Source organism: Neltuma alba, unplaced genomic scaffold (assembly GCF_004799145.2).
Source record: "Neltuma alba isolate B1F8T4 unplaced genomic scaffold, ASM479914v2 tig00012081_pilon, whole genome shotgun sequence".
Lineage (NCBI taxonomy): Eukaryota > Viridiplantae > Streptophyta > Magnoliopsida > Fabales > Fabaceae > Neltuma > Neltuma alba.
Genome location: NW_021636640.1, coordinates 352,203 through 376,818, shown reverse-complemented (window position 1 = coordinate 376,818; position 24,616 = coordinate 352,203). Strand labels below are relative to the sequence as shown.

General features: G+C 32.1%; 2 protein-coding genes across 2 annotated transcripts; both read left to right on the top strand.

Moving 5' to 3' along the window:
- The first annotated feature begins 1,251 nt into the window (after positions 1-1,251).
- LOC114722003 (probable LRR receptor-like serine/threonine-protein kinase At1g53440) lies at positions 1,252-1,620 on the top strand. Its single transcript, XM_028907913.1, has one exon. The coding sequence runs from the start codon at positions 1,252-1,254 to the stop codon at positions 1,618-1,620; it is 369 nt and encodes a 122-aa protein (XP_028763746.1).
- Positions 1,621-5,916: 4,296 nt separating this feature from the next.
- LOC114722002 (probable LRR receptor-like serine/threonine-protein kinase At1g53430) lies at positions 5,917-13,212 on the top strand. The gene is made up of 24 exons (XM_028907912.1): positions 5,917-6,103; positions 7,282-7,459; positions 7,733-7,804; positions 7,969-8,037; positions 8,153-8,224; positions 8,321-8,392; positions 8,513-8,584; positions 8,673-8,744; positions 8,849-8,920; positions 9,027-9,101; positions 9,202-9,273; positions 9,473-9,541; positions 9,693-9,758; positions 9,847-9,906; positions 9,999-10,037; positions 10,131-10,177; positions 10,291-10,667; positions 10,795-10,990; positions 11,077-11,214; positions 11,490-11,602; positions 11,673-11,883; positions 11,993-12,230; positions 12,392-12,542; positions 12,835-13,212. Exons 1-24 carry the CDS (start codon positions 5,989-5,991, stop codon positions 13,210-13,212), a joined length of 3,024 nt encoding a protein of 1,007 aa, XP_028763745.1. The 5' UTR covers positions 5,917-5,988.
- The last annotated feature ends 11,404 nt before the right edge of the window (positions 13,213-24,616 follow it).

The following is a 24,616-nucleotide window of genomic DNA, read 5'->3' as shown; positions in this document are numbered from 1 at the left end:
AAAATTTTCCCATATAGGAAACGAATGTGCCGCTTGCTTTGGACAGGGGAAAGCTTCCGGCAGGAGATGGAGGGATATGATTTTTCTTTTCTACGTTCATGCGTGACAATTTTAAGCAAAGATTGGGAGTCAATTCTCTTGTGCCAATCAAAAGATAATATCTTTTCAAAATAACAATAAACAATAATCAGCTCATGACTTGTGGTCGTGTGTTTGGATCATATTGTATATGTGAGGATATTTTTAGTAGATAATTTATTACTCCTTTGGTCTTTAATATAGATCCAATTGTTGAGTTGGTTTTGGTCCTAAATATAAGACTCATTTTTTATATTTATTAATTTTCTCTAAATTACGCATATGGATACTCCCTCAACCATAATCAAATAGAAGAGGAAGGCGAGGTATTAAGAAAGATAATTATAATATTTTAGGAAAAATGTGTCACATTTCTTATAATTAACTAACTTACCTAATTTTTTAATATAATTAAATTAGTTAAATGAGTTTTATATTAAGAATAGTAGGAGTAGTAACTTTACAGACGACATGTGAGTTTGAAAACATGCTCTAGACTTTAATAAACCATGACCCACCTGTATCTTTATTTTTAACCGGAAAAAAAAGAGAGAATAGACAGTAACTGTCAGAAGGTAGCCCAATAATAGGATGAAAATAGTGCAAGCGACCCCGCACTTGACCCCACCCATGAAAAATATTCGCCTCTTATCCCCCAAAAAAAAAAAAAATGCACGCCACTTTCTCTAAAATACCATAAAGAGGAAGAAAGAGAACATTAAATATTCATGACAAGGAGAATGAGAAAAATTGTAAAAGTAACAAGAATTATTTAGGGCAAAAAAATCCCGAATGAGTGGGAAGAAAAAATTGAGATTTTATATTGAAAAAAATCTCAAAAAAAATTAATTTTAAAATTCAAAATTAGTCTTTATTTTAAATATTTTAATAACAATTACAACACATTTTTTTTTTAGAATGCTTATCTTCTTGATTGGGTAAATTAAAATTTTCTATGCCTTTTAGTTTCGAGCAAGTGAAGTACTGCTTCAGGAATTTAGGTGCATATTACTTTCACTCCCTTGGCAGTCTTAAAATCTAAACAGTAGTAAACGAATTTTCATAACGAAATGACATGCCAAGGTTAACTTGCATAGACAAAAAGCCAGAGTCAATATAGTTTCCTTTTCTTTTCTCATGTTTTTGGTTAAATACTGATCTATACATCTTTGCATGCCATTGAAGGCTTATGTTCTCCCAGAACAAGGAAAGCTTTTGGAATTGATGGATCCAAGTCTTGGATCAAACTACTCCCGAGATGAGGCCCTGAGAATGCTCAACCCAGCTCTCTTATGCACCAATCCATCTCCCACCCTCAGACCCTCTACGTCATCTGTGGTGGGCATGCTTGAAGGAAAAACTCCAATCCAAGCAACAATAATAAAGCAGACGGATTCAAGCCGGGAAACGCTCAAAGCCTTTGAGATGCCATCATGTGACAGCCAGACAACTATAGTTTCTCAAGAAAGCATGGAAACAAAAGGCAAGTCAATGGGTGATGGGCCATGGATTGATTCCTCAACATCTCTTTCAAGTATCTAGGCGATGATTATTCTTCGCCCGGTCGCCATCTTGGACATTAAATTATTAGAAAGCTAGTTAGAATTTAACTTTGATAAAGACGCGCACACACTATCTTCTTTTGCTACTACAACGTTTAATTTGTTTACCTCCGTTTTTGGATCCAGAAAACAGAGTTTCTTCCACACCTTGTCTGTCTATTGCTTTTAATTTTTGTTTTGCCTCCTTTGCAAGTTCCAGCCGGCGCACTTGGAGGGGAAATGAGAGGATTTTTGGTTTGGTCAAAGGAAGGAGCCGAGAAAATGACAACTTGTAATATACTATTTTGCATCCATTAGTGCTGCCTCAAGCATATAATTTACTTTAACTTTCTCTTGTTTAGGTGACCGACAAGGGATCACTTCTATGATCCATCAGTCAGCTTTTTAATATGTTAACGCGCAATATTTCCAAATTCATTATTTTCCGCCCCACTTCTGGTCCGTGTGTGTACACACGGAAAAATATGACAAATAAGGAAGTTAAAAAAAAATGATATTTTAAATTAAACACTTTAAGAGTTGAAAATGATGGAGAAAGAAATGGTGCCTGTTATGATATTTTGTAAATGTAGTTGAGTAACTAAAATGCTATAGCAAAAAATTTATTAATAAGAACCGGTAATAATAAGTATTGAATAATAAATGATAAGAAATATATTGGTAATGAAAAGTTATTTATTAACAAGTTTTGAACTGACAATAACAAGTATTGAACAACTAATGACAATAAATATACAGATAATGATAAGTTTGATAGCTTAATTTTTCAAATTTAATGCAAAAAGCTTTTAGTCATTTAACTATATTTATAAAATATCATATCACACAATATTTTCTTTATGTCATTTTCAATTCTTCAATGCTTGAATTAGGAAATGATAATTTTATATTCTTTTTCTGAAATTTTTTCAATTCTTAATTATGGATGAAGGAGTATCTATAGAGATAATTTAGAAAAAATTACTAAATATAATAAATAAATAAATCTTATATTTAGAATTAAAATGAACTTAATAATTAAGTCTTACAAGAAGAATATTTATAAAGTCATTTTGGCGAATCGCGACTCTGTCAGAGCTAACCTAATATTCACATTGGTTGATGTATGGTGATCTTATTTTGACCCCGACAATGAAGACTTCATAGGGACCACACATTCTTCGGTTTATGACTAAAACGGACACAATCAGTAAGTAGTTAATGCTCCGGGGGCCCCTGGTGGCCTTAACTTTTGGGTACAAGTACCGTGTGCCAAAATTCATGCTGCCCGGAAGAGTTAATCATTTTCCTCGACATATAATTCATCTTGCATGTTACTTACTCTATAATGACGATTTGATTTTATATATATATAGACACACACTCCTCTGGTCATGTAGGCATTTTCAATTTTACATAGAATAACTTTACGTGAAACAAGAAAAATTTTAAACTGTATTAGCCCTCTTTTAAAATATAATAATTTTTTAATTTTATCCCTATTTGATACATAAACCTTTAAAAAATAACTATCTACGTTATAACAAATTAAGGATAAAAATTTAATGAGTTGGCTTATCAATAAGATTACAAAAAAAATTTTCTCTCTACGTTACTCCCTCCGTTCTTTATTATAAGAGACATTTGATGCTTATGGCATGTTCCTATATATAAGAGACACTTAAAAGTTGTCTCTACTTTTTTGTGTTGATTTCCTATTTTACCCATATTTATTGTCTCCAACTCACACTCTCTCTCCTTCCCACTTCTCTTTCTTTTAATAATTTAATTGTTCTCTCTCATGCTCTCTCTCCTTATTAATGAGGGCATTTTTAGAAAAAAGATTATACTTTTTACACATTGATTGTTCTTAACTAATTTTAACTGTTTTTTTGATCAACGTAATTCGGTTATTCGTCTTTTATAATAAAGAACGGAGGGAGTATTGTATAACCCATTGTAGGTGAAACCTCACTCACTCTCATTCCCCGCTGTAAATCCTTCTTTCTCTAGGCAAAACCTTGCTGGTCTTCCAATTAATGGAATTCGCCGTTTCAAGCTCCAAACCTTCGTCTGTATTCTTGTTGGGATTTCTGCCGCTAAGTGTCTTCACAGGTTTTCAATCAAAAGCATAACTTAGGCCCCAACAAGAAGCTACTTTCTTTGTTACTGCTCTCTGCCTTTCATTCGAGTCTGGTCATTAATAGTTCCTGCTCATTTCCCAAACGATCAATTATTAAAAGACACATAAACGTTCTGCTATTTTGATATTCTTTTAATATTCGGACCCCTGCGGCCAAAAAAGAAAAAAAAAACTGCTTTCACTCGTATAGACAATTAGACATGGATGACATTAAAAAGAAGATAAAAATTAAGAATGACTTGACCCAAAAGGTGTTTGATAGTGCGAGTTGGCTCTGAAAAAGATTGAAACTTTTGCGTCCCTTTCCCCTGTTTTCATACTTTCGTCTCTTTACTGTATCCGGGTTTTGACGGATCACAAAAGATGTGATGCACTTTATGATTGGGTCACTAAATAATTAAGCTTATCTTAAACGAATTTTCTCATATGGGAAGTGAATGTGCCGTTTACTTTTCACGAGGGAAGGCTTCCAGAAGGAGATGGAAGGATAAGACTCTCTCTTCTCCACGCTCGTTCATGCGTGGGAATTTTAAAGGCGAATTATTACGAGGTCTTAAAAAAATAATAATTAGAAGTCGTTATTTTCTATTTAAAAACTTATCTTTACAAGTTATTTTGTTATTATTAAGATTTTTTTAATGATTATTTTTTTTATAAAGACATTATCGTAATTCTCTCAATTTTAGACAAAGATTGGGGGTCAATTCTCTTGTGCCGATCAAGAGAGATTATCTTCCGAAAATAACAGTAAACAGTCAAAAGGTGGTCCAATAATACAAGGAAAACAGTGCAGGCGCCGCCGCATTTGACCCCACACTTTTTATGAAAATGACATTTTTGGATTTGTTGTATGAAAAAATAAAAATTGTAAGCCACTTTTTCTAAAATACCCCAAAGAGAGAAAAGGAGAATGAGAAAATTTGTGAAAATAATAAGAATTGTTTCAGTGGAAAAATATTGAATGAGTGACACGACCAAAACAAATTGTTTTAACTAAGCATTATACTAGGATTAAAAAAATACTAATAATTTTTTAAGATAGTTGTAACTTGTAAATTTTTTCTTTTATCTCTCTGTGTTTTTCGCGATCACTATCGTCCGTTTTTTTTTACCAACTACTCTTCTTTTCAATGATTGATTCATTTTGAAATTATGCATAATCGCGCGCACAACTCGTTGAGCCCATTAATCAATTATGAATTTGTATAAAATTGACTATAGGAAGAAATAATAAATGATAGAGTAGTAAAATAGGAGAATATTGGTCAAAAGTTTTTAATAAAAAATTAATTGCGTAAAGATACCAAAAGACTTAAATTTTTGAGTGGGTACAACTTATTTTTATTGGGTATAGCTCGTTTTTTAGTCATGTTCAACCTGTATAAAAATATCTTCTATTTTACACGTATTTAAAGATATGTTGCATATAATTAAAAAATAGTTACATCTGGATCTCTAAATTTGTCTTCACATAATTTGTTTTCTATTGAAGGAGTTTTGACCATTTTTTTTTTGGTTGTAAAAAAGTAAATATTTTAGTATTTTATAATGTAACTGAAGTTTAAAATATCTTGAAATAAAAGGAAAAAGTAACAAGAAAGGAGGAAACAAGATTGAAAAAAGGACAAGAAAAATAAAACAAATTAAAACCCACAGGAGGTGGAGCATGGATTTGATTAGAAATGAAAAAAAGAAGGATATTTTAAGTAAATTTTATTGTAATTTAGACTGCAATATTTGTTAAATTATATGTAACCTTAGTTAACAAATAATCATTTACATATTTATTGGCTTTTTTTTTTTCACCGGCACATATTTATTGGCTTACAGCTCATTGTTCTTCTTCCAAATAATGTGAATCACCTTCCGCTAATTTTCAGATGTTCTGGGTCGATCTTTTCTTTTGATTTATTTAGACTTTGTTTCAATTAATTGAATGTGTAATTATTTTATTTAGATTAATTAAATTCTCTTTTTATAAAACAAATCACCTTCTCTTGGGTTGCGGTTGTCAGCGGTCAAATGTCTCATGCTTAGTGAAGGAAATGCACTAGAAGGAAAGAGACCAAAGCCTTCCCTCCCGGTTTCCCTTTCTTTTATTTTCTGCTAAATGATAAATTCTGAGACTGCCTCACTCTCAGTTCTCACTCTAATTTTGATCTGTTCCTTGTTTCTTCATTCTGGACTTCCTCTTACTCAAAACCAATCTTGCTGATATTCTAATTAATGGAGTTTGCCATGTCAAGCTCCAAACCTCCCTCTGTTTTCTTCTTTGGATTTCTGCTTCTCAGTTTCTTCACAGATTTTCCATCGAATGCTCAACTCATACCCCAACAGGAAGGTACTTTCTTCCACTACTGGGCCCTGCTTTTCATTTTAGTTTTTGTCATCCATTTCCTTTCTCTTTTTCAGTTCTATTATGTTGCCTTATGTGGAGTTCTTTCTGATCTGCAAAACGTTTCATTATTAGAAGGCACATAAACACTGCAATTTTTAATTTTAATTTGGTATTCGGACCCCTGCAGAAGGAAAAAGGAACTGCTTTTATCCTTTTCTGCGCTTCATCACTCAAATAATAATTGGATATAGATAGCATTAAAAAGAAGATAAAAATTAAGAATGATTGTGCAGGTTGGTTCCAAAAAAGATTAACTTTTGCATCACTTTCCCCTGTTTTCAAATGTACTTTTACTTCAGGTTATACAAATTTTCATCTCTTTGCCGTATCTGGGTTTTGATAGGTTTTTCTTTCCAGTCATTCACCCAATCCATTGAAACTTCCAATTAATGTTTTTACCCAAAAGGGTTGAAGGTTCTGATCATAATCATAACTTCTGAAGTTATTTCTGCACTCTTTTTGTAACCAAAAAAATGGAAATCACAAAAAAAGACGGCCGAAATAAAAAGATTACAAATAGGGATCTATCATAACAATACTCTGGGCTTTTTTTCTTTTTTTGACCAAGACAATACTCTGGGTTTTGATAACAATTTTTTTGAATGGGTCCTATATGTAATTTTTCAATTTCAGTCAGCGGTCGTTTTTTGGGACTTTTCCAAGAAAAAAAATTCTATTAATAAACGTTCACATGCAATTGGATTATCTTACTGCAACTTTTCTTTTTGTTTTCCCAGCAACAAATAAATGGCTTTTTTTCTTTTGGAGTGAAAAGGACAAAATAACAAAGCTTAAGAAACGCGGATTTGGCTCAGCCATCACATTCAGGTCAAAAAGAAACTCAGCATTCACATGCAAAACGTCCCTATCAAAAATATTATAACATCCTGCGGCAGATTCAAGGAATGTAAACTAGAAAATGAAACCATTAGGCATGGATCTTAGTAATTTATTTCATGACTTTTGACTCTAATTCCTGAACTTATGGCCATGCCAGTACTAAATTACTAGGAGTCAAATCTGTTAAACTTCTTTTTTTTTTTTTTTTGGTTTTGGGTTTCCAAATATGTAACTCAAATCAATACAGTAATTCATGTGTGTGTTTATGGATTGTGATACAGTGAAGGCTTTACAGGCAATATCTGATAAGCTGACAAATGTGAACTGGAAGGTGACACCAACATCTTGTATTAATGGAGATGGATTTGATAACCTCTTGGCTCCATCCTATGGAGTGACCAGGAATGTCACCTGCAGTTGCAATTTCCAGCACGGCACCGTTTGCCATGTCACCAATATGTATGTCTTCTTCTGCTTGCCGTTCTTCAACCTCGAAGTTTTGCTATAAGTAAATGATTTGGAAACTTATGAGATGCTGAACTTAAGCGTTCTGATCAATGAATAATGATAAAAAAGCCAGAGTAAAACATAAATTTGGGGGAACGAAAATGTCTTTAATATATACACAAAGCTATGGTTAATTTCTTTAAATGGTATGTATATACATTTTAATTTTTTAAAAAGTTATTTTATGGATTAGCGTTTAGTGATTTAACGATTTGTCACTGGTAGTCTGTTGAAAAGCCAAAATATAGCAGGAGAGATACCCAGTGAATTTGGAAATCTCACCCATTTGACTGAACTGTAAGTGATCATCCTTTTTCTTCTCTCGTTTCTTTTCTCTTCTTTTTTTTTTTGTCCCCAGTAAGCTTTTCCCTTTTGTTCAACTTTGCTTATTTGCATTCATAATCATCATGAAATGCATCCGAAATGGCCAGAAACTGACAGAAACTTACTGTACTGAGCAGTGATCTTTATCTCAACTATCTCAGTGGCACAATTCCAACGTCTTTTAGGCATATCCCTCTCGTCACTCTGTAAGTTATAGTATATGAAAAATCCACATGCAAGTTACAAAGGTTATTATTTGCCATTTATATGTATTTGTAAATATAGATGGAAGTTTAAATCATTAATGTCCATTTGCTTTAGGTCCCTTGCGGGGAATCGCATTAGTGGTTCAATTCCCGTTGAGTTGGGTGAAATTGCTAGTCTGAAGGATTTGTAAGTTTTTGAAATCAAAGTCAACCTCACTTTACAATGGAAAAAGAAAAAAGTGGTTGATAATGGAGCTGAATAAGTTTGTATGAATGCTTGTAGGAACCTAGAAGATAATCAGCTTGGAGGACCTCTTCCTCATAGTCTTGGAAAGTTGCCCAACTTACGAAGAATGTAAGTTGCCCAGAATGTTCTTCTACCTACTGTTAATCCATTTCAATTTCTAATTTCTACCTGCCTGTTACTTCATTTTGCCTTTCCGATACTTAACTTTGTTTTCTTACGAATCCATAGACGTCTTTCTGCAAATAATTTTACTGGAACAATACCAGAAACGTTTGGAAATCTGAAGAACATGATTGATTTGTGAGTAATATCAAGTGAAACAACTGTTCTATTCAGTTCTTTTTATTTTCGTTTCTATAATAGTTGGCCAGGCCTAACTTTTCTGCAGTTCTATAGATGGGAGTACTTTATCAGGAAAGATACCAAGATTTGTTGGGAACTGGACCAAAATTCTTTATATGTGAGTATTCTTTCATTTAAATGTTTTCCTTGCTGGAGATTAAACTAAATTCATGTTATACTCAATTTCTTTTCATTTTTAAGAGAATTTTATGTTTTTGTTAGGGATATGGAGGGCACAGGCATGGAAGGCCCGATTCCTTCCACCATATCATTGTTGACAAATTTGAAACAATTGTGAGTGTTTATTTATTTCCCTTTTTAAGCATATAAACTGTGAAATTGTATTTGATGTTCAAAAGAAAATTATTTTCTTTTGATTGATGAGACATTTTGATACCAGGAGAATATCTGACTTGAAAGGAACAACAATGATGACATTTCCTAATCTAAAGAATTTGATAAGTTTGGAACGACTGTGAGTTGAAAACATTTCAAAACTGCTATACCAAGAGCTATATTATTCTCTTAGGTTTCATATGAAACGGCTTATGTCCTCCTCTATTCTACGACTTCAGGATATTAAGGAATTGCTTAATTACTGGCCCCATTCCAACGTATATTGGTGAAATGAAAAGCTTAAAGACTTTGTAAGTTGCTTTGTATGGGCATTTTATTTGTTAAAAGTTGTTGAAATTTTCTTTTCTTTTTATATTATAGATGCATTTAAGGCTTCCTCTCACCATTTCCTGCACTATAATTATTGTATTCTAGGATTTTCATGCTAGCTAATTGGTTATGAGTCATGGTTTTACTTATTCATGTCTTAACTACTTCATTTGCTTACAGGGACCTGAGTTTTAACAAGTTGACTGATTCAATCCCTAACTCATTTCAGAACTTGAATTTTGATCAGATGTAAGCAAACATTTGATTTGTTGGTAAAAAGTGTAATAAAAAAAATATGAATATTCTGTCAATAATAATGTCGGGTAAGTTGATCCCTTTGTCGTCACTGGGTTTAACTTGCTAGTATCATCAGTGGGACTAATATTATTTATGGATGTAGGTTTCTGACGAACAATTCTCTGAGTGGAGCAATACCAGAATGGGTCCTACAGAGCAAATATAAGATGTTAGCTTATTCCCTTCATATTTTTGGCGTTTGCAAAGTCTTTAGATTCACCTTTTATACAACTTGTAATCTTACATTTTTCTTTCAGTGATTTATCTTACAACAATTTTACTGAGGCTTCTACATCTAGTTGCCAGATCTTAGAAGTGTAAGGCTCTCTTTGCTGATTGATCACATGAGCATTTCAAGTTGACCTATTTTAATGCTTGTTACTGACTACTTCCTATTATTGATGGACAGGAACTTAGCTTCCAGTCTTTCATCTTCAGCAAGAAATGCGTAAGTTCTCACTAATGTCATACTTGTTTTAAAGTTAGTTTTAGTTATATTTCTTGCCAAACAATCTGTTGAAACAAACTCTTAATCTTGCAGAACCTTTTGCCTGAGGAAGGGCCTACCTTGTCCAGGAAAACCTCAGTGTGAGTTGAGACTTTGAGCAAGAATCATGCTTTTGTGCAACCACAAAAATTTTGTTAATCAAAGCTATGATAATTTCTCCTTGTTAACATATCGTAATATTTTAATTATACAGATCATTCATTGTTCATAAATTCTGGGGGACCCAAGATGGAGTTTCAGAAGAATGAATATGAAGAAGATATCAATCAAAATGGCATTTCATACTTTTATATAAAAGATGACAAATGGGCTTATAGCAGCACGGGAACATATATATATAATGATAAAGCTGGTTATGTAGCCAGTGCACAAACAAACAAGTTTTCTTTGAATGTTAATGGCTCAGAATACTACCAAACAGCACGTCTCAGCCCTCAATCACTTAAGTACTATGGCCTATGTATGATGAAGGGTAATTATAAAGTAAAGCTCCATTTTGCTGAGATAATGTTTTCTGACGACCAGACATTTAACAGTCTTGGAACTCGTATATTTGATGTTTCAATTCAAGTGAGTGACGAAGATCTTTACTCTATTGGAGTGTTTCAGTTGCGTTTTACATTTTTGCCTGATGTCATATCTGATTCCACTAGAAAACAGTGTTTGAAGACATAAATTCAATATTGTATTTTCACAGGGTGTCAAATACTTGAAAGATTTTAACATTGCAAAGGAAGCTGGTAGAGCTGGTAAGGGCATCACAAGAGAATTCAATGTTGATGTGAATGATACCACCTTGGAGATCCATTTATATTGGGCAGGGAAAGGTACTACAACAATTCCTGATAGAGGTGTATATGGACCTCTAATATCTGCCATCACTGTGATCCCAAGTAAGAATTTCTCATATTGTTAACTTCTTAGTTTCTTATGAACGACATTGATGTCAAGTAATTTAAGCATTCATTTCTGGTTGTAGACTTCAAAGTTCCTGCAAAATGGTTGTCTGTCGGAGTTATTGTTGGAGTTGTGGTTGGATCATGTGGCTTTCTTGTACTTGTACTCATTGTCCTCAGAAAGAAGGGTTTCCTTGGTGGGAAAGATAAAAAAGATACAGGTAATATTGGAGTCCAAAATAAACTATTTTTGGCACTCATGATTTAGATTGTGCTAATATAAGGGTCAAATTTGTCAGCAGTAAAACAGAAGAATGAATATACATCAATGAATTACATATCTTGGAAAGGATAAAATGGTGATAATTTTATTAAAAATGCAGTTTTGGTTTATTCATTTATGGCTAAACCTGTGTTGTCTTAATTCTTCTACTCTATTTCCCTTTCTTCTTTCTTTTGCTTGGTGCTCATACATACCCCTTTCCATGTGTTGCAGAACTTTTAGATCTGAAGACTGGTTATTTTCCTCTAAGACAAATTAAAAATGCAACCAATAACTTTGACCCTGCAAATAAGTTAGGAGAAGGTGGCTTTGGGCCTGTGTATAAGGTAACACGAGATTCTAAAATATTGTAGCATGCCAGTTACGCTTATACTGATTTAAATTGTTAAATGGCAGGGTGTGCTGTCTGATGGTGTTGCCATTGCTATTAAGCAGTTATCTTCCAAGTCAAAGCAAGGAAATCGTGAATTTGTTAATGAAATAGGAATGATATCCGCTTTGCAACATCCAAATCTAGTGAAGCTTTATGGATGTTGCATAGAAGGAAATCAATTGTTGCTTATATATGAATACATGGAGAACAATTGCCTTGCTGGAGCACTTTTTGGTAAATGCTTCATTGACAAGTTGTTTGTGTAAAATACCTGCTTATGATTTGAAATATGCAACTTGAAGGCATGTTTTCTTTTCTCTTAGTGGTTTTCTTAACTTTTCAGGCTGTGATGAAAAACGAATACACTTGGACTGGCCAACAAGAGTAAAGATTTTTCTGGGGATAGCGAAGGGATTGGCTTATCTTCATGAGGAGTCAAGGTTAAAAATAGTACATAGGGACATTAAGGCAACAAACATCTTACTTGATAAAGATCTGAATGCCAAAATCTCTGATTTTGGTTTAGCAAAGCTTGATGAAGGAGAAAATACCCACATCATCACCCGAGTAGCTGGAACAATGTATGTATTGTGCCATATTAAATTATATGCTTGATTGATTGCTTGTAAAAAGTTTACCTTCTTTATACACTTTTGGCTTACTCTCATATATGATCCTAGAAACTGTTAATATTTCATATAGTAAAATCTCTAATTAGTGGGCACTCCGTGTTTTGTTTTAGTGGTTATATGGCTCCTGAATATGCAATGAGAGGTTACTTGACAGATAAAGCAGATGTTTATAGCTTCGGAGTTGTTGCTTTGGAGATTATCAGTGGAAAGAGCAACGCAAGTTGCGTGCCAATGGATGACTTTGTTCATCTTCTTGATTGGGTAAATTAATTTTTTTTTTTGTGGTTAGCAAAAATTTGTGACTCTAGTAAGTTTCTAATGATTGAAGTATTTCTCAAGAGAATTTAGGTGCATATATATTACTTTCACTGTCTTCACAGTCCTAAAATTTAAACAATACTAAAAGAGTTTTCAAAATCAAATAATAAGATGCCTAGCTAAATTTACTTATCAAAACAAAGAAAACACTACTATATCGGATAATTTTTTTTTTCTTTTTTGATGTATATAGTGGGTAAAATCTTAATTCATACATCTTTATATGTCACTGAAGGCATATGTTCTCCAAGAGGAAGAAAAGCTTTTAGAGTTGGTGGATCCACGTCTTGGTTCAAACTATTCCCAAGATGAAGCCATGAGAATGCTAAATTTGGCTCTTTTGTGCACTAATCTATCTCCCACCCTCAGACCCTCCATGTCATCTGTAGTGAGCATGCTTGAGGGAAAAACTCCAATCCAAGCACCAATAAACAAGCACAAAGATCAATATGCAAGGTTCAAAATGCTGTCATATGACAGCCAGACATTTGTAGCCTCTCAATCAAGTATGGAACAAAGAGACAAGTCAACGGATGGGACATGGGCTGACTCCTCAATATCTCTTCCAAGTAAGGATGATTTTTCTTCATCTAGTAAGCTTCTTGAAGATTAAAATTTAATGGTTGGAAACCATTGATATAGAATTTGTATTATGTTATAATAATGATATTTGTTTGAAAATATAAATTGTCTTTATTTATTTTTGTGAATTATTTAAGTTTATCTTATTTAATAATTACACTTCTAGCTCTGTAAATAACCCTCAAGTTATTTTGATGTTAGACTTTTAGCCTATTGAATAATACTAAGATCATTTGTGTTTTGCATGTATTTCTCAATTCTTTAGTAAAGGAGCAAACAAGAATAGTAGACTTTGGGGAAAAGGAATCGTAGATTGATTATTTATACGATGTCAAACGGAATACCTTGAGTCATATACGAAGTTCTGAATGTATGCTTAAACTTTAATTATCAAGTGTGGTATTTTTACCCTAAAAGAATCCTTCTGAAGTTTAATCAATTTTAGTGTTATAACTCCAACTGGCTGATTTATATTAGGCATCAATTAACATTGCATTTGTTATAGGAACAATATTATAACCCAAAAACAGAACAGCCCAAGGCCTGTGCTCACCAATTTATATAGTTTAACAATAGGCTACGTTCTTTTGTTGCCAATTTCTTGATAGCAGCTCTTTTCTTTTTTCGTTGAAGGATGAAAGGATCAACATATAGTTACGATGTGCAGTGGCAGGACATGCATCTACGTTCAAAATGCAACAGTCATATGTATGATCAACGTACCTTGATCTGGTGAAGAGAAAATTCCAAAGCAAAAAAAGTCTATTTCACAGTGCTTCTCTTGACTGTAAGTATAAAGGAATGATGAATAGAGTCGTCTTTTGTGGCTCTTTCCTTCGATATGTCTACTGCAACCGTTTTAATTCCTTCACACTTCGTCCTTGTGTTGTTCCCAACCACACTTTGCTTCAAACCAAAGGCTAGGGACGGAACAGGGGAAGAAGGTGAATCCAGAAAGTTCAATCTCATTCCATTCACAGATTTTTTTTTTTTTTTTTACCTGAACATTCACAGAGCTTGAGGTTAACCGCATGCACAGGCTTGGGCCTAATCACTCACATTTGGGCCAAGCCTTATAATTACATCTATAATACTATTGACATTCGCGGCCCTAAACAATGCAGTACAAAAATCATTTTTAGACATTTAGCTGAAAAAAACGAAAGAAGTATTTTAGACACGATTTAAATTTAATATAAAGGTAACCTTCACATCGTTCAGGAATCATCAGTACTTGAGGATCCGATGAATCAATGGGCAAAACATTATTTTTAACTAACAAGACTAACAATTCTACAGTCTACTACCGATCATAGTAGAAATGTATCCATACATGACCCGTTCCAGATGGTTCTGAGAAGTATATATCAGATGGTACACGCGTGTTCGATGTTTCAATCTTTACAGTGATGAAGAACACAAGAGTTTGTCAGTTTAAAAGTAGTTTCTTTCTGCAGGGCTGTGAATAAACAAGACAAGAACAAGATTGCAGAGTTTCTGCGGTTTCCAATAATCGAAAACGTTTGAGAAACGAGAAAGAAACATTTTCAAGCAGAAGACTAAAGGAAAAAAAAGATGAAGACGAGAGTCGAATGAAAAGCAGAGAGCAGCAAGGGAGAAAGTACCTTCATCTTGGGGTATAAGTTGAGCGTTTGCAGGAGAGTCTGTGAAGAAACAGAGAAGCAAAAATCGGAAGAAGAAAACAGAGACAAGTTTGGAGCTTGACATCGCAAAGCTGGTTCTGAAGGAGAGGTCTCGAGAATGAAGAACGAAATATACACAGAGACAAAGGGCAGAGGCAAATTTAGAATTGGGAAGATTTTTATTGGAGGCAAGGAGAGCAATAAAGTTTTACTCATCCGGTACTTAATATAAGACCTATTTAATTAATTTGATTATATTAAAAAAGTTAGATAAGTTAGTTAATTATAGAAAATATGAGACGTTCTTCCTAAAATACCATAACCATTTCCCTTAATATCTTTTATCCTTCTTCTACTTGATTATGGTTGAGAGAGTATCTATGTATAATTTTTAAAAAAATTAATAAATATAATAAATAGGTCTTATATTTAGAATCAAAATTAACTCAATAATTAGATTTTATATTAAGGACAGGAGGAGTAATTTTTAAGAAATGATTTTTCAAAAATTTGGGATGCGCTGCCACGCCAAGTGAACAGAGGAAAAAGTGCATGAATGCTTATTTAATTCTTTAACGTGAGACTTAGTTTGTAAATTGTAATTTATTTTAAATTATAAGTTAGGTTTTATAGTAAACATCAGAGTTATTAGTAGTTAATGAAAGCTAGTATTAATGATGAAAATATTTATAAAGGAACAATTTTTATAGACTTATTTATATCAAGAATCTTAAAATTCTATGAAAATTGTTAGTTTTAAAAGTTTTATCACTAATTTTCCAACTTTTCTTTTTTACTTCTTTTAAAAATTTCCTAGTCTTACAACTTACACTCACAGAACACTCGTAGGAGGTGATGTTCTTATTTCACTAATTTAAAGCTTTTCTAACTCAATCTTCAAAAATCTTATATTTGTTATGTTATAAATATTCGTTCTAAGAGAAATTTTTCCATATGTGTGTGTGTGTGTGTTTATGAATGTAGCGAACATATACATATATATAATTTAAAAGATAAATAATTGGTTATCCGGGCCCTGTAAGAAGATGGATGTAACGTAGTATAAAATAATATAATGGTCAAAATAATGTCTTTATACGTATTAACCAGCAAAAGCATTTTTTACATTATTTATCATGCATGCAACGTACTTTATGCGGGATCTGCCAATAATCATCCCATGGTTCACAACTTAAATGATCACAGTATTTTTAAAATAATACTAATTTTTGCCTCTCTTAACTTTTAATGATGCACACGCATGGTTTCACGCTTGAGAGTTGTTTGTTCAGATATATGCTAGATGGATAGGTGTCCACTGCTCATATTTAATACTCTTGAATAAGATTACCTTCAAAACCATTTTTCTCATTTGAAATTTATAAATCACTTTTTCCTAGGTTTTAATTAATTGTAAATCGCTTGGTTAATGATTTTATTTTGTGATAGGTTCTATTATAATGAGAAATATTTTCATGTGAATGTATTTTTTTACGGATAGAGAATATTTTACTTTCTTATTTGTTCCCATCAAGGCAATTGTTTAATTGAGACCATAACACGACATGTGCTCTTCCTAATCATATGTTGCTGTGTAATGTTTGGGCTTTATTTTTTCCATTAGAAATATTTGTTCAGAGTCCTCGTAAAAATGATTTTTTATATAAAAAATTCGCTACAAAATTTTTTACGGAAAACTCAAAATATAACCAACTCATGCATTCACCGAACGAGTCTGAGCTTTGCGCGAAACCCAGGAATTTTTTTTTTTTCTATCATCATCATTAATTATAATTATAATTTCTTTCTTACGATGAATTTCGAATTCTAGTTCTAATCAAAGAAAAAGTTGACAGAAAATCACGAAGGCCATAAATTATTCATCACGGAATAAAGATCCAAACTAAAATATTCCCCGGGAAAAACAGTACATATTCACGAAATATTAACTAATTAGTTGTGTCAACAGGGGCTCCGTGGAGAATCATATAATTAAATTTAAGAAAAATGAATAATTGAGAAGGGGATAAATAACTACTCTTTTAATCTTAAATATAAGACCTATTTTCTAACATGTTTTTTTAGTCCTATTTATAAGGTACTTCTAACATGTTTCACACAGATCAAGAAAAATATTAAACTGTATTAACTATCCACTAATTAAAATATAATAACTTTTCAGTCTTATCTTTATGTAATAAATGCACTTTTTTTAAAAAAATAATTATCTAGATTCTAATAATTAAATAATAAAATAGTACATAATAAATATGAAAAATTTAATAAAATAATTTATAAACAGGATCAAATATTTTTTTTATCCTATAGATAAAACTAAAACAATAATTTATATTATAAAATAAGAACACGAGGTGTTAATTAACGGAGAAGAAATTAAAAGAGTGGGCAAGGTCGGCAGGGGGAAAAAGCAACACTCGCAGAAGCCATTGCATGCATCCATGAGCCCTGCTCCCCCCCGGGGGGGGGGGGGGACTGCTTTCACATGGGTTGATCTGTAGTGATCTTCTTTTGACCACGACAATGAAGACTTTTCAAAGACCACACGTTCTTTTATTTATGACTAAAATTGACACAATCAGTAAGTACTTATTGCTCCGGCGGCCCCAGATGGCCTTAACTTTTGGGTACACTCCATCCAGTTTTTTTTTTTAACCCGGGGGGGTCCGTACCGTGTGCCCAAATTCATGCTACCGGGAAGAGTTAATCATTTTCCTTGACATATAATTCATCTTACATGTTACTTACTCTATAATGATGACTTGATTATATATATATATATATATATATATGTAGACACACACTCCTCTGGTCCCGTAGGCATTTTCAATTTTCCACAGAACAACTTTACGTAAAACAAGAAAAATTGTAAACTTTATTAATACTTTTTTAAAATATAATAAATTTTTAATTTTATTCTTGTTTAATAGATAAACTTTTAAAAATAACTATCTGCATTATAATAAATTAAAGACAAAAATTTAATGAGATGGCTTATAAATAAGATTAAGAAAAAAAAATCTCTTTGTATTATAAACAGGACCGAGGGATGTGTGTGTGTGCGCGCGTGTGTGTGTGTGTGTGTGTGTGTGTGTGTCTATTGTATAGCCTGCTATGGGTGAAACTTCGCTCACTCTCATTCCTTCCTCTGAAGCCTTCTTGCTCTAAGCAAAACCTTGTTGGTCTTCCAATTAATGGAATTCGCCATTTCAAGCTCCAAACCTTCCTCTGTATTCTTGTTGGGATTCCTGCTGCTAAGTGTCTTCACAGGTTTTCAATCAAAAGCGCAACTTATACGCCAACAAGAAGGTACTTTGTTTATTACTGCTCTCTGCTTTTCATTCGAGTCTGGTCATTGATAGTTCCTGCTCATTTCTCAAACGATCAATTATTAAAAGACACATAAACGTTCTGCTATTTTGATACTCTTCTAATATTCAGACCCCTGCGGCAAAAAAAAAAAAAAAAAAACTGCTTTCACTTGTACAGAAATTAGATATGGACGACATTAAAAAGAAGATAAAAATTAAGAATGATTTGACCAAAAAATTGTTTGATAGTGCGAGTTGGCTCTGAAAAAGATTGAAACTTTTGCGTCCCTTTCCCCTGTTTTCATACTTTCGTCTCTTTACTGTATCCCGGTTTTGATGGATTACAAAAGATTTGATGCACTTTATGATTGGGTTACTAAATAATTATGCTTATCTTAAACAAATTTTCCCATATGGGAAATGAATGTGCCATTTGCTTTTGACAAGGGAAGGCTTCCAGAAGGAGCTGGAGGGATAAGACTTCCTCTTCTGCACGTTCGCTAAAGGTGAATTACCACAGGATCTTAAGCAAAAATAATAATAATAATAAATAAAGATCAACATAAATCTTGGTCTTTTAAATTTATCTTCATTTTAATTTTAATTCCTCAAGTTTCAAATAATAGGTTTTGGTCTTTTAAGTCTCTTTTTATTTATAACATTGATTCTTATAATTTAATAAAAACTTAGACTATTTTACTTCTTAATGGACCAAAATGATGACAAACTTAAAGACTAAAAATTATATTAGCTTAAAAAAAATTAGAAATTGTTATTTTTTACTTTAAAACCTATCATTATAAATTGTTTTATTATCGTTAACACTTTTTAACAATCATATCTTTGAGTTAGGGCTTCAGAGTAATTCTCTCAGTTTTAAACAAAGATAGGGAGTCAATTCTCTTGTGCTAATCAAAAGGGGGTGTCTTTCGGAAATAACAGGAAACAGTCAAAAGGTGGTCCAATAATGGAATGATAACAGTGCAAGCGCCCCCGCACTCGACCCACGCATGAAGGCTTTTTTTAAAAATGAAAATGACATTTTTGGATTTGTTGTGTGGAAAATAAAAATTGTATGTCACTTTTTCTAAAATACACCAAAAAGAGGAAAAGGAGAGCATTAAATATTAAAGATCAAGAGAATGAGAAAATTTGTGAAAATAATAGGAATTATTTCAGTGGAAAAATATTGAATGAGTGAGACGACCAAAACAAGTTTTTTTAACTCAGCATTATATTAGGATTAAAAAAATACTGATAGTTTTTTAAGATAGCTCTAAATTTTTTCTTTTATCTCCCTGTGTTCTCTGTCTTCTCTCTTGTTTTTCTGGGACTAACTATTCCTTTTCAATTATTGATTCATTTTGAAATTATGCATGATTGTGCAGACGACTCGTTGAGCCCATTAATCAATTATGAATTTGTATAAAATTGACAATAAGAAGAAATAATAAATGATAGGGTAGTAAAATTAGAGAAAATTGGTCAAAAGTTCATAATTAAAAAATTAATTGTGCAAAGATATTTTAAGGACTTATGTATTTGAGTGGGTACAACTTATCTTGAATGCGTATAACTCTTTTTTAGCTATGTACAACATATATAATGTACAAATATCTTTTATATGGCCCATATTTAAAGATATGTTACATATAACAAAAAACAAAAAAAAGAGATGCATTTGGATCTCTAAACATGCCTTTACATAATTTATTTTCTATTGAGGGACTTTTGACCAACTTTTTTAATAAAAAAGTAAACATTTTATTCTTTTATAATGTTTAACTGAAGTTTAAAGTATCTTGAAATAAAAAGGAAAAAGTAATAAGAAAGGAGGAAACAAGATTGGAAAAAGGACAAGAAAAATAAAACAAATTAAATCTGATGGGAACTGGAGGATGGATTTGACTGGAAATTAAAAAAAAAAGAGGATATTTTAAGTGAATTTTGTTATAGCTTAGACTATTTAATATTTTTTAAATTATATATAACTTTAGTTAACAAATAATCATTTACATATTTATTGGCTTACAACTCATTGCTGCTCATCCAAATAATGTCAATCACCGTCTGTTAGTTTTTAGATGCCGTGAGCCGGTATTTTCAGATTTTGCTTAAATTAATCGAATGTGACTGACCAACTGTTTTATGTAATTGTTTTGTTTAGATTAATTAAATTGTCTTTTTATTAAAAAAAAAATCACCTTCCCTTGTTTTGTAGTTGTCAACGGTCAGATGTCTCATGCTTAGTGAAGGTTGTCTATTTCATCGTTAATTATTGCTTTGCCCCTCTCCACTGGTTAACAATTTATAACTCTTCTCATGGACCCATAATCACTCGCCTCAAAGACGTATATGAAGGAGATGCACTAGAAGGAAAGAGGCCAAAGCCTTCCCTTCCTCTTTCCCTCTCGGCTTCCCTTTCTTTTATTTTCTGCTGAAAGATATATTCTGAGACTGACTCACTCTCATTTCTCACTCTCATTTATGCATGATTTTGCCTATATGGAGTTCTTTCTGATTTCCAAAACATTTCATTATTGGAAGGCATATAAACACCCTGCAATTTTTTATTTTAATTTTGTGTTCGGACTCCTGCAGAAAGAAAAAGAAACTGCTTTTATCCTTTTCTGCGCTTCGTCACTCATATAATAATTGAATATAGATAGCATTAAAAAGAAGTTAAGAATCGAGAATGATTGGGCAAGTCGATTCCAAAAAAAGATTAACTTTAGTATCACTTTCCCCTGTTTTCGAATGTACTTTTACTTCAGGTTATACAAACTTTCAACTCTTTACTGTATCTGGGTTTTGATGGGTTTTTCTTTCCAGTCATTCGCTCAATCCATTGAAACTTTCAATTAGTGTTTTTACCCAAAAGGGTTGAAGGTTCTGATCATAATCCATAACTTCTGATATTATCTCTGCACTCTTTTTTGTAACAAAGAAAAAAAGTCTATTAATAAACGTTCACATGCAATTGGATTATCTTATTGCAACTTTTCTTTTTGTTTTCCCAGCACCAAATAAATGGCTTTTTTTTTTGGAGTGAAAAGGACAAAATAAAAAAGCTTTAAAAACGCCGACTTGGCTCAGCCATCACATTCAGGTCAAAAAGAAACTCAGCATTCACATGCAAAACGTCCCTATCAAAAATATTATAACATCCTGAGGCAGATTCAAGGAATGTAAACTAGAAAATGAAACCATTAGGCATGGATCTTAGTAATTTATTTCATGACTTTTGACTCTAATTCCTGAACTCATGGGCACGCCAATACTAAATTACTAGGAGTCAAATCTGTTAAACTTCAATTTTTACTCATAATCATCTTAATATAAGACCTAGTTAATAAAAAATGATTACATTAAAAAAGTTAGGTAAGTTAGTTAATTATAGAAAATATAACATGTTCTTCCTAAAACATCATAATCATCTCCCTTAACATCCTTCATCCTTCTTCTACTTGATTATGGTTGAGGGAGTATTCATAGATAATTTTTAAAAAAAATTAATGAATATAATAAATAGGTCTTATATTTAGAACTAAAATTAACTCAATAATTAGGTCCTATATTAAGAACACGAAGAGTAACTTTTAAGAAATGATTTTTCAAAAATTTGGGATGCGCTGCCACGCCAAGTGAACAGAGGAAAAAGTGCATGAATGCTTATTTAATTCTGTAACGTGAGGCTTAGTTTGTAAATTGTAATTTATTTTAAATTATAAGTTAGGTTTTATTTTAAATATCGGAGTTATTAGTTGATGAAAGCTAGTACTAATGATGAAAAATGTTTATAAAGGAACAATTTTTATAGACTTATTTATATCAGGAATCTTAAAATTCTATGAAAATTGTTAGTTTTACAAGTTTTCTCACTAATTTTCCAACTTTTCTTTTTAACTTTTTTTAAAAATTTTCTTAGCCTTACAACTTACACTCACAGAACACTTGTAGGAGGTGATGTTCTTATTTCACTAATTTGAAGCTTTTCTAACTCAATCTTCAAGAATCTTATAGTTGTTCTGTTATAAATATTCGTTCTGTGAATTTTTTCATGTGAATTTATTTTTTTACGGATAAAGAATATAGTTTTCTTTCTTTTTTCCCATCAAGACAATTGTTTAATTGAGATCATAACATGACATGTCCTCTTCATAATCACATGTTACTATGTAATGTCTGGGCTTTATTTTTTCCATTAGAAATACTTGTTCAGAGTTCTCGTAAAAATGATTTTTTTTATATCAAAAATTCGCTACAAAATTTTTGATGGAAAACTCAAAGTATAACCAACTCATGCATTCACCGAGCGAGTCTGAGCTTTACACAAATTTTTTTTTCCCCTTATCATCATCATTAATTATAATTATAAGTTCTTTCTTGTGATGAATTTCTAATTCTAGTTCTAATCAAAGAAAAAGTTCACAGAAAATCAGGACGGCCATAAATTATTCATCACGGAATAAAGATCCAAACTAAAATATTCCCTGGGAAAAACAGTGCATATTCACGAAATATTAACTAATTAGTTGGGTCAACAGGGGCTCCGTGGAGAATCATATAATTAAATTTAAGAAAAATGAATAATTGAGAAGTTGACAAGTAACTACCCTTTTAATTTGGTCCTAAATATAAGATCTATTTTTTAACATATTTTTTAGTCCTATTTATAAAGTACTTTTAACATATTTCATACAGACCAAGAAAAATCTTAGACTATGTTAGCTCTCCACTAATTAAAATATAATAACTTTTCAGTTTTACCCTTATGTAATAAATGCACTTTTCAAAAATGATAATTATCTAGATTCTAATAAATAAAGGATAAAATAGTACATAAATGTTAAAAATTTAATAAAGTAACTTATAAACAGGATCAATATTTATTTTCTTTTTATCATGTAAATAAGACTAAAAAAATAATTTACATTATAAAATAAGTTTTATATTTAGAACATGAAGAGTGTTAATTAACGGAGAAGAAGTTAAAAGAAAGGACCAAGGTCTGAAAGGGGAAAAGGGGCATTCGCAGAAGCATTTGCATGCATGTATGAGCCCAACAAAAAATCACGTCACATTGATCGCTTAATCTTAACTGTTTTATTCAATTATTGTGCATAATTAATTGTAGTCTAATTATTGATATGATCTCACTTGATACGTGTGAAAATATGCTGGGAATTAATTGAGATAGTCTGAAACCGTGTCATATTTTGAGGATTTTCGTTGTGTTTACTTATCAAGTCGGTCATTAGTTAAATTTCAAATCAGTCTTATCAAGTTGGTGAAGAGGAAATTGAATGTCACTAATCACATAACATCACAGGTCACACGTACTCTTTAATCGTGGGCCGTTACGTTGTTGGAGCCATTTAAGACGATAAAGGTGAGGTGGCCGGGCAACCTCGGACTTTTCTTCGTGAATAGGAGGGAATGATATCATAAATCTGAAGGTGTCTGTCGGTGTCACCCCACTAGACGAAGGTGTACACACACGCACGCGCAGGCACACTCATAATATGAATCCTACTATGTCTGTCTATATGTTTAGTGGAAGCTTTGAGAAAGATAGATGGGAAACTAGGAAAGAATGACTGGGACTTCAACGGCTGTATGATGTATCCAAAGTTCCTATCCTCTCTCATAACTATCTCCCCTTCTTGGTTAAAAGGTGGAGAATAATAAAAAAAAATACAAACACACACACCCTCAATAATGTTACGGGAAAGCTATCTCCTCCCCATAAATATGATGTATTGTTGTAACTCTCTAGAGAAACAAACTGATTTTTTTTGTTTATAATTTTTAACTGAAGATCATCTTGTAAAATCAGTGACATCTCTCTCAGTCATCAGCATCGAGCAACATAGATATTTCTCTTTTTGAATCAGAAAATGATTCATATGAAATTCAATTGTAAAAATAACCAGACACTATCTTACCTGAATATTTATAATTTGCGCAAGCAAAACTCATAATGTGACATTAGGGTCTGTTTGGATTGGCAGTAGAAAAAGTAGTTTATTTTCAATTTGATTTTTAAAAAAGTAAGATTGGGTAAAAGTTAAATTGAGTAAGGTGAATTATGTTTGGATTGGAGTTTCAAAAAATTAGTTTTTAAAAATGAGATTGGTAAAAGATTGCTTGGATTATAATTGAGTAAAAGTAAGTTTGTTTGTAAAATTATCAAAATGGCTATGAGTTTTAATAAATAATGAAACATGATCAGAAATGGCATCCACATTTTGTCTTTCTCTCTTCACTTTTCCAATGCTATAAGCTCCTAAAATTAACTTCTCCAAAAGCCACGTTTACTGCCAGCTTTTGGTCCTATATTAGATCCCCTCACAGCCCTTCCAAACAGCTCATAATATTACAATTGGGCTTAATGCACTTATAAGCAGTGTTTGGGTGAGCAAACACTGACCTAAACAGACACATTATTGTAATGTTGTTA